At 46.3% G+C, this 12,381-nt stretch overlaps 1 protein-coding gene across 3 annotated transcripts in view; it reads right to left on the reverse strand.

Moving 5' to 3' along the window:
* The window catches only part of CLSTN2 (calsyntenin 2), a 650,414-nt gene that overhangs the window by 93,599 nt on the left and 544,434 nt on the right, over nt 1-12,381 (reverse strand). For all 3 annotated transcript variants that reach the window (XM_060298550.1, XM_060298549.1, XM_060298551.1), the window contains exon 8: nt 7,554-7,675. In XM_060298550.1, coding sequence (XP_060154533.1) covers nt 7,554-7,675 — 122 coding nt within the window. The remainder of the gene's footprint in view (nt 1-7,553; nt 7,676-12,381) is intronic.

Raw genomic sequence — 12,381 nt, forward strand, 5'->3', positions numbered from 1 at the left:
CTCATGAACAGAGTATGCATTTCCTATTGCTGCTATGAGAAATAACCTCAACCTTTGTGTTAAAACAACTCAGATTTATTATCTTACAGTTTTGGAGGTCAGAAATCTGAAATGAGTCTCCCTGGGCTACAATCAAGGTGTCAGCTGGGCTGTGTTCCTTCTGGAGGCTGTAATGGACAATCTGTTTCTTTTTTTTCCCGGCTCGTAGGGGTGGCTGCATTCCTTGGCTCATGGCCCCATACCACTCTGACCTCTGCTTCCTGTCACATCTTTTCTGACTCTAATCCTCCTGCCTCCCTCCTATAAGGAAACTTGTGATTACATTGGGTCCACTTGACTAATCTAGGATAATCTCCCTAGCTCAGGACCTTTAATTTAATCACGCCTGTAAAGACCCTTTGCCATGTAAGGTAACATATTCACAGATTTCAGGGATTAGAAGGTGGACACCTTTGGGGCCATTATTTTGTCCACCACAGGTGGCTCACTTGGGACCCCGAGGAGCCCAGGTGAGGTATTGTGGCATAGAGGTAACCAGTGCAGCAGAGATGGGGCAGGATGAAAGGCTTCCAGGAAAGGAGCTTTAAGGTGGAGAGAACACAGCTCAGGGAATGGGTTGAAGTGGTGGATTTCCAGCATATTTGTGCCCTCTCTAAAGAAAATAGAACAACTGGGCTGACCACGTCAGCAGTCACCTATCCAAAGAGCAGGAAATCCAGTCATTGCACAGTCCCAACCCAAGAGAACCTAGGGTGTCTTATGTGGGTCTGAGGACCCTTCTCCGCCAACACCATGAAGTCACAGATGCCACATCTCCCCAAATGTCTAGAAGTTCTTAGAGATGGGAAGAGGAAAGGAGAGGGACTCAGAGAAGTGGGGGTTTATCGGGGGCCCTTCTGTATTACAGAGAAATAAAGACACGAGAGCCACTGTATTTGTGGTTCTCCCCATGTCCATCATCCATTCAGAACAACCCTGCAAGTTGGCATCTTAGAAAACGTCATTTGGGATTCCTACAAAAGGAGAGGCAAGAGAGATTCTGGACATTCTTCCTCCCCCTCTGTTTAGGACACATGTTCCTAAAGGAAAGCAGGTCTCACTGGAGACCAGTGTCCAGGGCAGGACAGTGAGTGGGGTGGCGTCACTGCTTTAGAGGAAACACGGCCAATGCATCCAAGAGTTAGTCTTTAAATGTGGAATTAGAGCACTGACAATGCCCAATTATTTTGCTCATTAAGATGACTGGTCTGGACTGGACTGACTATTCTCCAATTAACTCCTTGGCACTTGGCTATAATAATGATTGAACTCACTCATTTGACTCCCAGTTTGGCTGTAAGAGCAGATGCAAATAAGCTGATTCTACATCATTCTAACACTCTTTTCTCACCAAGAATAAAGGATTTTGCTTCTTCCAGGGGCTTTAGATGCCTTTGCAAGTAGAATGGACCTGATGGGCAAAGGCGTTGGCCTGACAAATGTGAGTATTTGGCTCAAATCCTGCCTCTGTCATTTGTTTCTGGGGGAATTTGGTCCTGTGACGTATTCTCTCCTATATGTGGGAGGAAAGAAGATCACCTGGGTCTAAGGGACCCTGCCCCACTCACACTGGCCCCTCTTCTTTGGGTGTGGTGTGGGGCCATTGGGGACCAGACATGCCCCCTACTCCCCCTGATACTGGGAATCCAGCATTCTTCATGAAGGGCGGGGCAAGGGGCTAGGACAGGAAGCGCTTAGAAAGGACAAGTGGGTCTCATTAAAGAAGGTTTAAACTTCTCAAATAGTCATGTTATGGTATGGTTTTCCTGTGTCCAAATGATAGTGGGGCTTTTTGGTTGTTGTGTTTTTGTTTTTATCAGTGACCAGAGTATAAAGGTGTACCACAGAACATTTGTTTGGTCTGATGATATGTTTTTAAATGAGAAAATATTAAAAATTGGAAGATTTTCTGTAGAAATCTGATTTCTCACTTCTGAACGACTGGAACTGCACCAGGCCTGGATTCGTGTGTGGCCTGGAGCTGTGTGGTGGTTGAGTCTGAATGAGGACCTACATTCACCCAGCCAGGCATCCATACTTACTTTGACTGCTTCTCCTGTCCATGATTATTTGGGACTCTTGCAGGAGAATGCTCTCCAGGGTGTCTCAAACTGGTTATAATCTGGGCAGGGCTGTGGGCTCCCAGGACAGGGTCATTCATATCCTTCTTCTCTCCCCCAGTGCCTGTTAACAAGTTCTGCACAGAGAAGGCAATGGCCAACAGAATGTATCTCACTTCTGCTTCCTGTGCTACCTGCGATTTTTCAGAGATGCATCTTTTTCCCTTGTCTGAGCCTGGGACACCTGTCCTCTTATTGGTCCGTTAAGGCTGTCACTCAAGCTGTGTCTTCCAATAGGTGAACAGGCTGTAAAATATCAATGGGTCTCCTTCCCAGCACCAGCAAGTCCAAAGGGAAGATCATTAGAATTCGTGATGCTGAGTCTACCATATCCAAATAACATGAAAGCCAGGAGGGGCTGCAAATTAATAAACCTTTCCCATGTGAGCTGGCAGCTGGGCCTTCTCCTCTGCTCTGGTCTGGGTTTGCACATAACTAACTGCAGGCTTGAGGGATTTGCATTAGCAGATCATAAGTAAAAATCCCATTAAAATGAGAGTCTCCTCATCGTTATGATCCCTTTTCAAGAGGTACACTGGATTGCCAGGGCATTTCTTGGGGTTGCCTGGTAATGGATTTACTTGGCAGTCCATATACCCTGGCAAAGGCCTTCTGAGGTGTAGGGCAAAGGGGTGGGCTTTTTGGAAGCACTCAGCTCCTCCATGACAACTACCACACTCCCTGGGCACACACCTGAAGAGCTATGTGGAAGCCCGCCCACCTATCACGCCCTGGTTTCCATGCCGACAAGTAGCATCTGTCATGTGATTGATCTCCTGGCTGTGGAAAGAGAAGTGGAAGACCCTGATTCTATCACAACCCCTGCTACTGGCCCCACGGAATGCCTGGCCTGAGTTACATTTGCTTAAATGTGATACATTTTATGAACATCATACTAGCATTCCTCACATTTGCATCCCTCAAATTCTTAGTCTTCTATTGAATAACAAAATGCTTTGATTGTGGTCCATTCTTTGGGGATAAATTACCAACTCAATAACATGATATAAAAAGCCTCCTGGCATTTAATCCCCACCTGCTTCTCCAAACTGGGGTCCTAACACCTGTTGAAACTGTACCCAAGCCCCTGTGTCCCTGTCTTTTGAAGTAAAAGGCTTTTGCTTTAGTCTCTCAGGCCTCCCCTGAGTCTTAAAAGAATCCCTAAGGTGGGCCAGGAATTTAAAAACACACAAAACATTAGACTGCCTTAAAAGAGTTAATGATTAGGAATGCGAAGATGTAGAAACAAAGAAGAGCTGTTGGGCCAGGAAACTGGTAACAGTTGAGACTATAAACCACCCACATAGCAGAGTCACCAGACCCACCAGGTGAAAACTGCTGACCAAGAGCACATAGACCCCAGACTGGTTGAAACCAGAAGATTGGTGATGCTTGAAACTTCACCTTGATGCCAACCAATCTGAGAACTGTGCATGAGCTGATCATGTATGCTGAGGGCCCCTCCCTCACACTGCCTTTAAAAACTCTTCCCTGAAAGCCATCAAGGGGTTCGGGTCTTTTGAGCATGAGCTGCCCATTCTCCTTTCTTGGCACCCTGCAATAAACGCTGTGTTTTCCTTCACCAAAACCTGTGTCAGTAGATTGGCTTTACTGCATGCAGGAGAGAGGACCCAAGTCCAGGTTCCGTAACACTGTCAACACCTTCCCCTTCCACCCCGTCCTTGTGCCCTGACACACAGAAAGCTTACAGTCCCCTGAAGATGGCCCTTCTAGTCATTCCTTGCCAGCTACCTGGCTCCATACCTCTGAGCCCTCCCACCCTTCCCAGTGGCAGGTGCCCCTGGAATGGGTTCCCACAGACTCCCCCTACCTGGCCCTCTGCCTTCTGTCCCAGCACACATCACATAGGACTGTACATAGGATTGTACACTGTCTGTTTATGTGTTTGTTTGCCCCATTACCATGGATACTTCCAGAGAGCAGAGGCTTTAGTTTAGCTGCAGAGCCTGGCACACAGTTTATGCTCCGAATAAATGAGGTCCCATCAGGCAGTAGAACATTTATTATGCTTTGGAATCCCTAAGGTGGGCCAGGAATTTGAATACACACAATACATTAGACTGGCTTGAGCCCTTTCTGGCCAAGGCCAGGAAGTTTTGTAATAGTTACAGAGCCACTGGTGGTAAAGTCAGTGAGATCTTTGAAATAATATATTATCAAGATCAAAGCAGAACGTTTGAGACCCAGAGAGTAAAAATGGCAAAATTTTAGAATTTTAAAGTGTTCCATAAAAATGGATCAAACAATCAATTAATCACCAGGAGGTTTTAAAAGATCTCAATTTTCCTTTTCTTCTTCCCTCTCTCCCTCCCTCACTCCATTTCTCCTTTCATTTGATCTCAGTATCCCTTCATCGTTATGCCAACTTTTACTGGGCACCAACTGTGTGCTCAGGGCTACCATTTGCACTGAGAATTTGGAGAGAGTAAGACACAGTCCTGCCCACCAGGATCTCGCACCAAGTGAGCAGAGAGGAAGGACAAATGGGTCACTAGGATAGAATAAGTATTGGGGAATCTGGGAAGCATAGAGTCTGGGGAGCACAGAGGAGAGGCAAACTACTCACAGGGTGACCTGGGATGGCTTCCTGGGGAAGGATACTCTATCAGGTATACACAGTTTGGGCATCAAGTGATTTACTTCCAAGAAACTTCTGGTAAGTTTCTGTCTACATAGGGAGTTAAATAGGGGACAGAGAAAGCTGGGCTTGTCTGTATATACCACTGGATTGCTAGCATGAGTTTGGTGGAGGTTTCCTATATCCCACCCACTGTGGCTCCTTTCAGGGCATGAGCAGCTGTCCAAGTGAGCTGGGGCTTCTGGTCATCAATAGGCAGCCGTTACATTTTTAAATATTAATTTGTTTAGTAGAAGAATACTATAGACTGAATTATGTCCCTGCAAAATTCATATGTTGAAGCCCTAACCCCCAAACATAGCTGTATTTGGAGAAAGGGCCTAACCTTCATTAGGAGGTAATGAAGGTTAAATGAGGTCATAAGGATGGGGCCCTAATTCAATAGGGCTCATACCTTATAAGAAGAAGGAAATGTACCCAAGCTCTCTCCACCATGTGAGGACACAGTGAGAAGGCTGCTGTCTACAGCCAGAAAGAGGGCCCTCACGGTGGGGGGGATGGAATTGGCTGGCACCTTGATCTTGGAATTCCCAGCCTCTAGAACTGTTTAAGCCACCCAGGTTGTGGTATTTGATTGTGGCAGCCCAAGCTAAGACAAGGAAGACTGAGCTTGAACAAAGTGAAGATTTGACAGTTTCATAGGGTTTCATCAAGACTATAAACATTTTGCACTTTGCATAATTCCTATCTCTAAATTAATTTTAAATTAAAAAATAAAAACATTTAAAATTTTAATTAGCAAGTGCACCAAAGAGGCAGCCTAACATACGGAAAAAGCAGGTCCTAACCATGGTTTGCTGTGTGACCTTGGGCAGTTTACTGGACCGTGGTCTCCTGCCTCATATTATCCACCTGGCAGGACTGGGGCAGAGATGAGAATGAGCCACTCATGCAGCGTGCCTAGCACAGAGCGGGCACCCATGAATGGTAATAAATGAGATCAGAGTAGTTTGGAAGGTATTCAGTGACTCTCAGCCCCTCCTTCAATTCGCCACTTTGGGAACAGATTTCAGAATTCCTAAATTCACTATATTTTTTATCTATAGAACCAGAATTCGTTCCTCACCTATTTTAAATTCCAAACCCTGTGACTTCATTTGCCTGTATCAGTGCTTCTCAATCCCATCTTAGGAAATGCTGCAGGGCATCTATAATGATCTCAGCCAGTATAGCAATGTTTTTTTTATTGAAACCCCTCATGATATGGAATTTATTTTAATTTATCTCAATTCATATTACGTATTTATAAAAACATCCCATAGAAGCCAAATGGCATTTTAGAAGTTAGTTGAGAGGCTGCCGGGAAGTCAAATAAACAATGTCAAGATAGCATCATTTCTGCAAGACCCAGAATTCCTAATTCAGAGGAACATATATTAATCCAGATGCCATATTTCCAAAACCCCGGGGTACAGCAGGATGGGATTTACTGAGAATGGACTAGGCAGTTGCCACAGGGCTCTCTCAAACATCTTTTGCATCAACCTGGCATCCTTGACCTTGTCACGCTGCCTGATGTTCCACCATTGAGACATTTCCTGAGGTTAATGAATCTCTGTCTTAAAGAGCATATGTCAGTACTTCTGTATGGAGGAAGCGGGGTAGCGATCATACCCATCTTGGTGGAAATGGGTTCCTTCTGGCATGCTTCCCAGTGACACACTCTGAGATCAGCCCCACTGGGAGTCTGAGGCTTAAGTAGAAAAGGGAGAGGGTGGGGTAGACACGGGTAATTGGGAAAGAGAAGGGAAAGGATTATGAAACGTTCAGCCCTAGACAAGATGAGGCAGGTGGCACCCACAGGGGGGTTTGGAGGGAGAAAAGAAGACTGGGGGCCCCAGAAGCTTCCAGAATATGGGTTGGGCAGAAAGAAAGCAAAAACGAGATGCAGTAGAATGAGCATCATTTCATCTGCTTCATTAAGCAGCGTCCATTCGATGACCCTCTTCCCTGCTGACTGCCACCCTCCCTTCTGACAATGTAAAGCCATTGAACAAAAATGCATGCCCCCCACCTTCAAATCTAAGCAAAGGCCAACTCTGGGCTTGCTGCACTGACACTTCTTCAGCGGCACGGCCGCCCAGAGAAGTACCACCTCCGCAATCTCAGCGCTGCACAGCCCTCCGAAGCAGACACTTCAAAGCTTTTGATTCCAACCAGACACTTCATCTGTCATTGACAAGTACGACACAGCGGCCCTTGTGATCACAAGTCAGAAGGCCCTGGAGCGAGGCAGAGATTTTCCCACTTCAGAAAAGAACATGAACTGCTCACAGGGCACTGTGTCACTGATGACTTCAAAGTCCTCAGGTCCCTGTTCGCAACCTGTGTCACCAAAAGCGAGGCTGCACCGTCTCCCAAAGAGAGCATCAAAGAGGAGACACGGAGCATTTATGACATCAATATGCGCTAACAAAGATCAGAAACTGGGCCTGGGGATGGAGAGGATCAGCTTCCCAGGACCTCCGCGCAGAGAAAGTCGACAAGATGCACGCTGGCACCTACCGGGTGCGGGTTCTAGCCGGGAAGTGTGGTCCTCCCCACCTCCGACTGGTCTTTAAGGCTGCAGTTGCCATCCCGACTTTAAGATGCTGTGTGTTTCCCAGAGTTGATTTTCCCCCAAATCAGCAAGTAACCAGAACCGTGAGATGCCTACCCACTGCCACCATCCCTGGACTAACCAACCATCCCCGCACGCGGCTGAGCAGGGCGCAAGCGCGCTGTGAGCGCCATACCTGGTCCAGCTTCCAGTGGAACTCCGCGGGGCGGAAGGTGTCTGCCTGGTCGAAATCCTTGCGCAAGAGGAAGACAAGGCGGCAGTTGTGCACGTACAGGGCGTAGTGGTGCCGGTTCATTTCTGAAAAGCAGAAAGAGGATTTGAGGGGTTCCAGATTCCCTGTGCCGATCTCCACTCCATCACTTAGCACACCTCAGAAAACAAAGAAACAGGCATTCCGGTTTTCTCTTTTACAACTGCGTATAATAAATAGTTCTAGAACACACATAGTGGAGCTCTCTGAAATGAAAGAGGAAGACTCAAGAAAGCTCACAGCAAAACTTCTGCTGAGAAGCCATTTGGGCTTTAAATGCCAACCTAACTTATACTCAGATACTGCATCAGATCCTGGATAAAATTACATAGGTTCACAAGCTCTTTTTGTTGTTTTTTACATATACTTCTGGGAGGGTCAAAGGGCCTCTCTGACAATCACATCAGCCACTCTGGGTTCCTTTAACATAGCTGGATTCTCCCAGAGTTCTGGGCATTTATTTTATTTCACCAGGCTTGCCAACAGCAACCACAGAGCATGTCTCCTTTTCTGCCTAATCTGTGTGCAGTGAAGGAAAGCTGCCTCACTTTTAGTTGCTGGGAGGAGGGGACATTGATTTCCCAGTGTTAGACATGGTTCCCTGGATTTCCAAAGCAATGAATAAATACTTCTTTCCCCATACACAGACAACAGATGGGACTTTTCTCTCCCCTGATAAAAAAACTTCCTTTCCCGCTTAAAAAAAAGAAATCACACCATGGGTCCCAGCCATGATGTCCTATAGTCACAAGATAACAGCCCTGGGAAGGTGAGGAGCTGTTCTTCGACCAGTACTCAGAGGACTCACACATTGTAGCACACACAGAAATCTAATATGATGCACATGTTTCATAAATACGGGGCTAATGAGCAGGTGACCAGATACAGCAGAAAGAGCACGGGCCCTAGATTCAGAGAGACTTGGGGTGGAGCTGTATCTCTAGATGATGCTGAGAAAGTTAGTCAGCCTCTTAGAGGCTCGATTTCCTTCATTGTATCATGACAGGGATGCTGGGCTGTCCTGATGTATCATGAGAATAGGATATTGTGATTGATTCTTGCACATGCTCTAGAAACCTTGCCCGTGGAGGTATGAGTGGGAGGAATCAACACCAGTCCCACTTCTAGGCATGGGCTTTCAGTTGGTTTCAGCCCAATAAGCTCATGAAAAGCCCCCTGCCACAGCGAGTGGTTCAGGACCCAGGCCCGTGTTCAGTAGCGCAGCCCATTCTCCTGGCCATGGGGCTTCTGTCACGAAAGTGACTCAAGTCAGGCCAGTGATTCTGGAGCTGTTCTGAGTAGTTCTGGGAAAGAACTCTCTATCTCTTAGCAGGAAGCAAATAGAAGAGACCGCCACCTCTCTCTAGAAGTTGCAGTATATAACTGGGAAGCTTGGAGCTGCTGCAGTCATATTTGCTAACATGAAATTGATATACATATGGCAGCAGATCTGAAAAATTGCAGACAAAAGGACCCAGCACCTTGATCACACTTTACCTGAAGCTGTTTAGCTCTGTTAGTTACAAGAACCCTACATTCCCGTTATTATTTTGATTTTTAATCATCTGATATCGGTTTGATCTGTATTTCCTGTTCCTTGTAACTGAAAGCATCTTAATTGATACAATGAGGAAATGTGTGTAAAGCATCTGCCCAGAACAGATGCTCAATGACTGTTAGTTATTACAAGGACTTATGCCTCGGGACCATGATGACATAACAAAATAGTATCAGATGCCATTTTCACAAAAGCGTTACTGTTATTCAGGATGCAACCAAAGGATGGAAGGAAGGAGAATGTTTAGTTGCCAAGTGTTGTAGGTTTGGCCAAGGCCAGTGTTCGGGTGACCACTCCACCTCTGCACTGATGAAACACCCAGGTCTGGTTATGGGGATTTTACTAAATACTTCTTGTTTCCCTCACTATTGCTTAAGCTGATTTCCTATAGTTTCTGTTGATAGCTATCAGAAAGATCTAGAAAGCAGATTTCTCCCCCTTAGCTTCATTTGGATTCAGGAGAGGTTGTGGTGAAGAGGTGGAAGAAGAATGAAAGGACAGATCTCATGGGAGTAACTCCTGGCCTCCCTCCAGAGGGTCCTCCCTCCCCCGCCCTCCGTTAGCTGCGTCCCTGGGGTCACCACCCACACCAGGGTAACTGGCTCTTCACTGTGCTGGTAACATGATACACTCAGAAATCAGCTTCACTTATTTCCCTGTCCCTGGCAACTCCCCTCCGTTTCTTTGCCCACGTCTCTGGCAGATCCTAATGTATTCTGGTCACTTTCAGATATTAAAATAGTCCGTAAGTGTTCTCTCCAGATCAAACACCAGTGTCTCATCAGTTAAAAGATCTTCGCTCCTCAGCCTCGCCCCGTGGCTTGGTGGCCGCCCGTGGGGAAAGGATGAGGAAGGTGTGTTCTTTGACTCTTCCTTCATTCCCCGAACCTCCTCCAGCTCCAGTCATGGTCGGGGCAGGGGAAAGCAGCTAAGAAGGAAAGAAGTGGAGTCTCTTTAAAGAAGCAGTGAAGTTTCTCATTTTCCCAGGGATGTCCAGTGTCCTCTGTCACGTGGGTATCTACATATGGGCTGCTTCAGGGGTGCACTGGCTGGGTTTTGGAGAGGCTCTGCAGAGATCCCCCCATGGCCACGGAAGTGGGTTTGGGCCCCGGTGAAATATGATTTTAGCCCTCCTCTAAACCCATAAGAAAGGGCCTGTTCTAGTCTTTACATAGGAATTGATCTGATAAGTGAGGCAGTCCTTCCTGGGACATTAGTGCCAGCTTCAATCCCACCTTTCTTGGCACTTACCTCTCCATTCCTGGTGTAAGTGATGTTTCCATGATTGACACCTTTCATGATTCCTCTCAGCTCCTGCCCTCCCTTGGTCACTTCTCCCTCCCGCCCACATCTCCTCCTCCTGATGGATCCCCTCTTCCTGGCATGCAGACCTCTTGGCTGTAGCTGTGACCATTTCTGGTTGCCCACTTGGTTCCCATGATTAGAACAGAAACATCTGTGTTCCGCCAAATTGTAGTAGGGCCGCCCCTCCCCTGCTGCCCCCCTCTTCTCACCCCACTGCTGAGGTAGCCCCCATCAGCCTCTTGCCGTCACACCCCCTGGGCAAGAGTCAAGTCCAGCTTTCATGTACCCTAAACTCCTGGGACACGAGTCAAACTTCCCCAGAGCTCTCCTGGGCTCTGCTCCAACACCAGCCTGGAGCAGATGTACAAGTGTTTGCAGCTCAGCCAACAGGCAGCTGGGAGTGAGATTCCCACCTCCTCTCTACCTCAGACAACCTCAGTCTCTCTGAGCGGTTTTCTGGGCATCTCTGGAAGTGTGGGAGTGTTTCTTTCCCAGCAGGCTGGGGGACCACCCCAGCACTCTCTAGCAGGCTGGCACCTCTGCTTCTGTCATCTGGTGACTGCTGGACCAGGTTGGCCCCTCTGTCTTGGAAAGCCCTGTATGAAAGTAGCTAGCCCTACAGGTGGCACGTATCATTCAGATGAAACGCAGAGTTAGCAAGAGAGCTGCATGCCAGGAAGAAGGGGTCCTACAGGAGGAGCAGATGTGTGTTGGGAGAGAAGTTTCTAAGACAGGGCAGGAAAGAAACTGCTCACACCAGGAACGGAAAGAAAAGGGCCAACAAAGATGGTGTTGGAGGGGGCACCAGTGCCTCATGCAGTATCCTTGCGGTAGAGCCATTGCTGGGTATTCAGCTAACCTTGTTTCCTTTGCTCCTAGACACGTAGCTTAACTTGTATCACTGCTTCTCCCACGGTTAGGTGGAGCCTTGGGAACAAATTCTGGCCCAGAAAGTGTGAGTAGAAGTGAGGTACACCACTTTCTGGTCTAGCTAATAAAACCCTTCTGTGTTCAACCCTCTATTCTAACTTTCTGTTCTGTGGTTAAAAAGGGCAGTGATAAATAATTGAAGTACCTTGAGTCCCTGAATGTCTGAGCAAAGCTAAGCGACCTCATTACCCAGCCCTACCTGGGGTTGCTGGACAATGGCAGGAGGAAAAACTGATGAAAGGCTGTTAGTCATCGAGATGCTTCTTGTTGGTGGTGAGAGTGGTTTTCTTTCTTTCTGAAAACTGCAATTAGCTTGGCGACTAATCAATTCTGCTATCCAACTATTAATAAATTACTTCATGATAGGCCAGCATTGGTAAGTTTTAATTAGTGGGCAAGACAGAAACGAGTGCAATTTTCACTAAGGGCGACTTGGTAATTTACGTCGATAGCCTTCCTAACATTTATATTCTTTGACTCAGTAATTCAGCTTCTGGTCAGGAAATAATGAGAAGCGTCCATACAGGTATATACAAGAATGCTTATTATATAGTACAAGAATGCCTATTACAGCATTGTTTTGTTTGCATTTAAAAGGAGACAATCTAAATGTCTAACAAAAGGGAGCCAATTAAATGAAGTATAATAAAGCCTAATGACAGAAGACTGTCATGTAATTCTTATTTTTAAACAACATTTTATCACGTAGAGAAATGATCTGGATATATGTAATGTTATTTAAGAGAAACATAACATAATGGTATCACATGTATTATAAAAATAGATGGAAAACTGCAACAACATTCTACATATACATAGAAGTAAAAATAAGATTTCATTTGGTAGTGAAATATACCAACTGTTAACAGAAAATCCCTCCAAGTATTAGAATTTTAGGTGACTTTTGTATTCTTTTATACTCTTCTGTGTTTTTTAGGCTGCCCGTTATAAACATGTGTA

This window comes from Globicephala melas, chromosome 4, assembly GCF_963455315.2.
Source record: "Globicephala melas chromosome 4, mGloMel1.2, whole genome shotgun sequence".
Lineage (NCBI taxonomy): Eukaryota > Metazoa > Chordata > Mammalia > Artiodactyla > Delphinidae > Globicephala > Globicephala melas.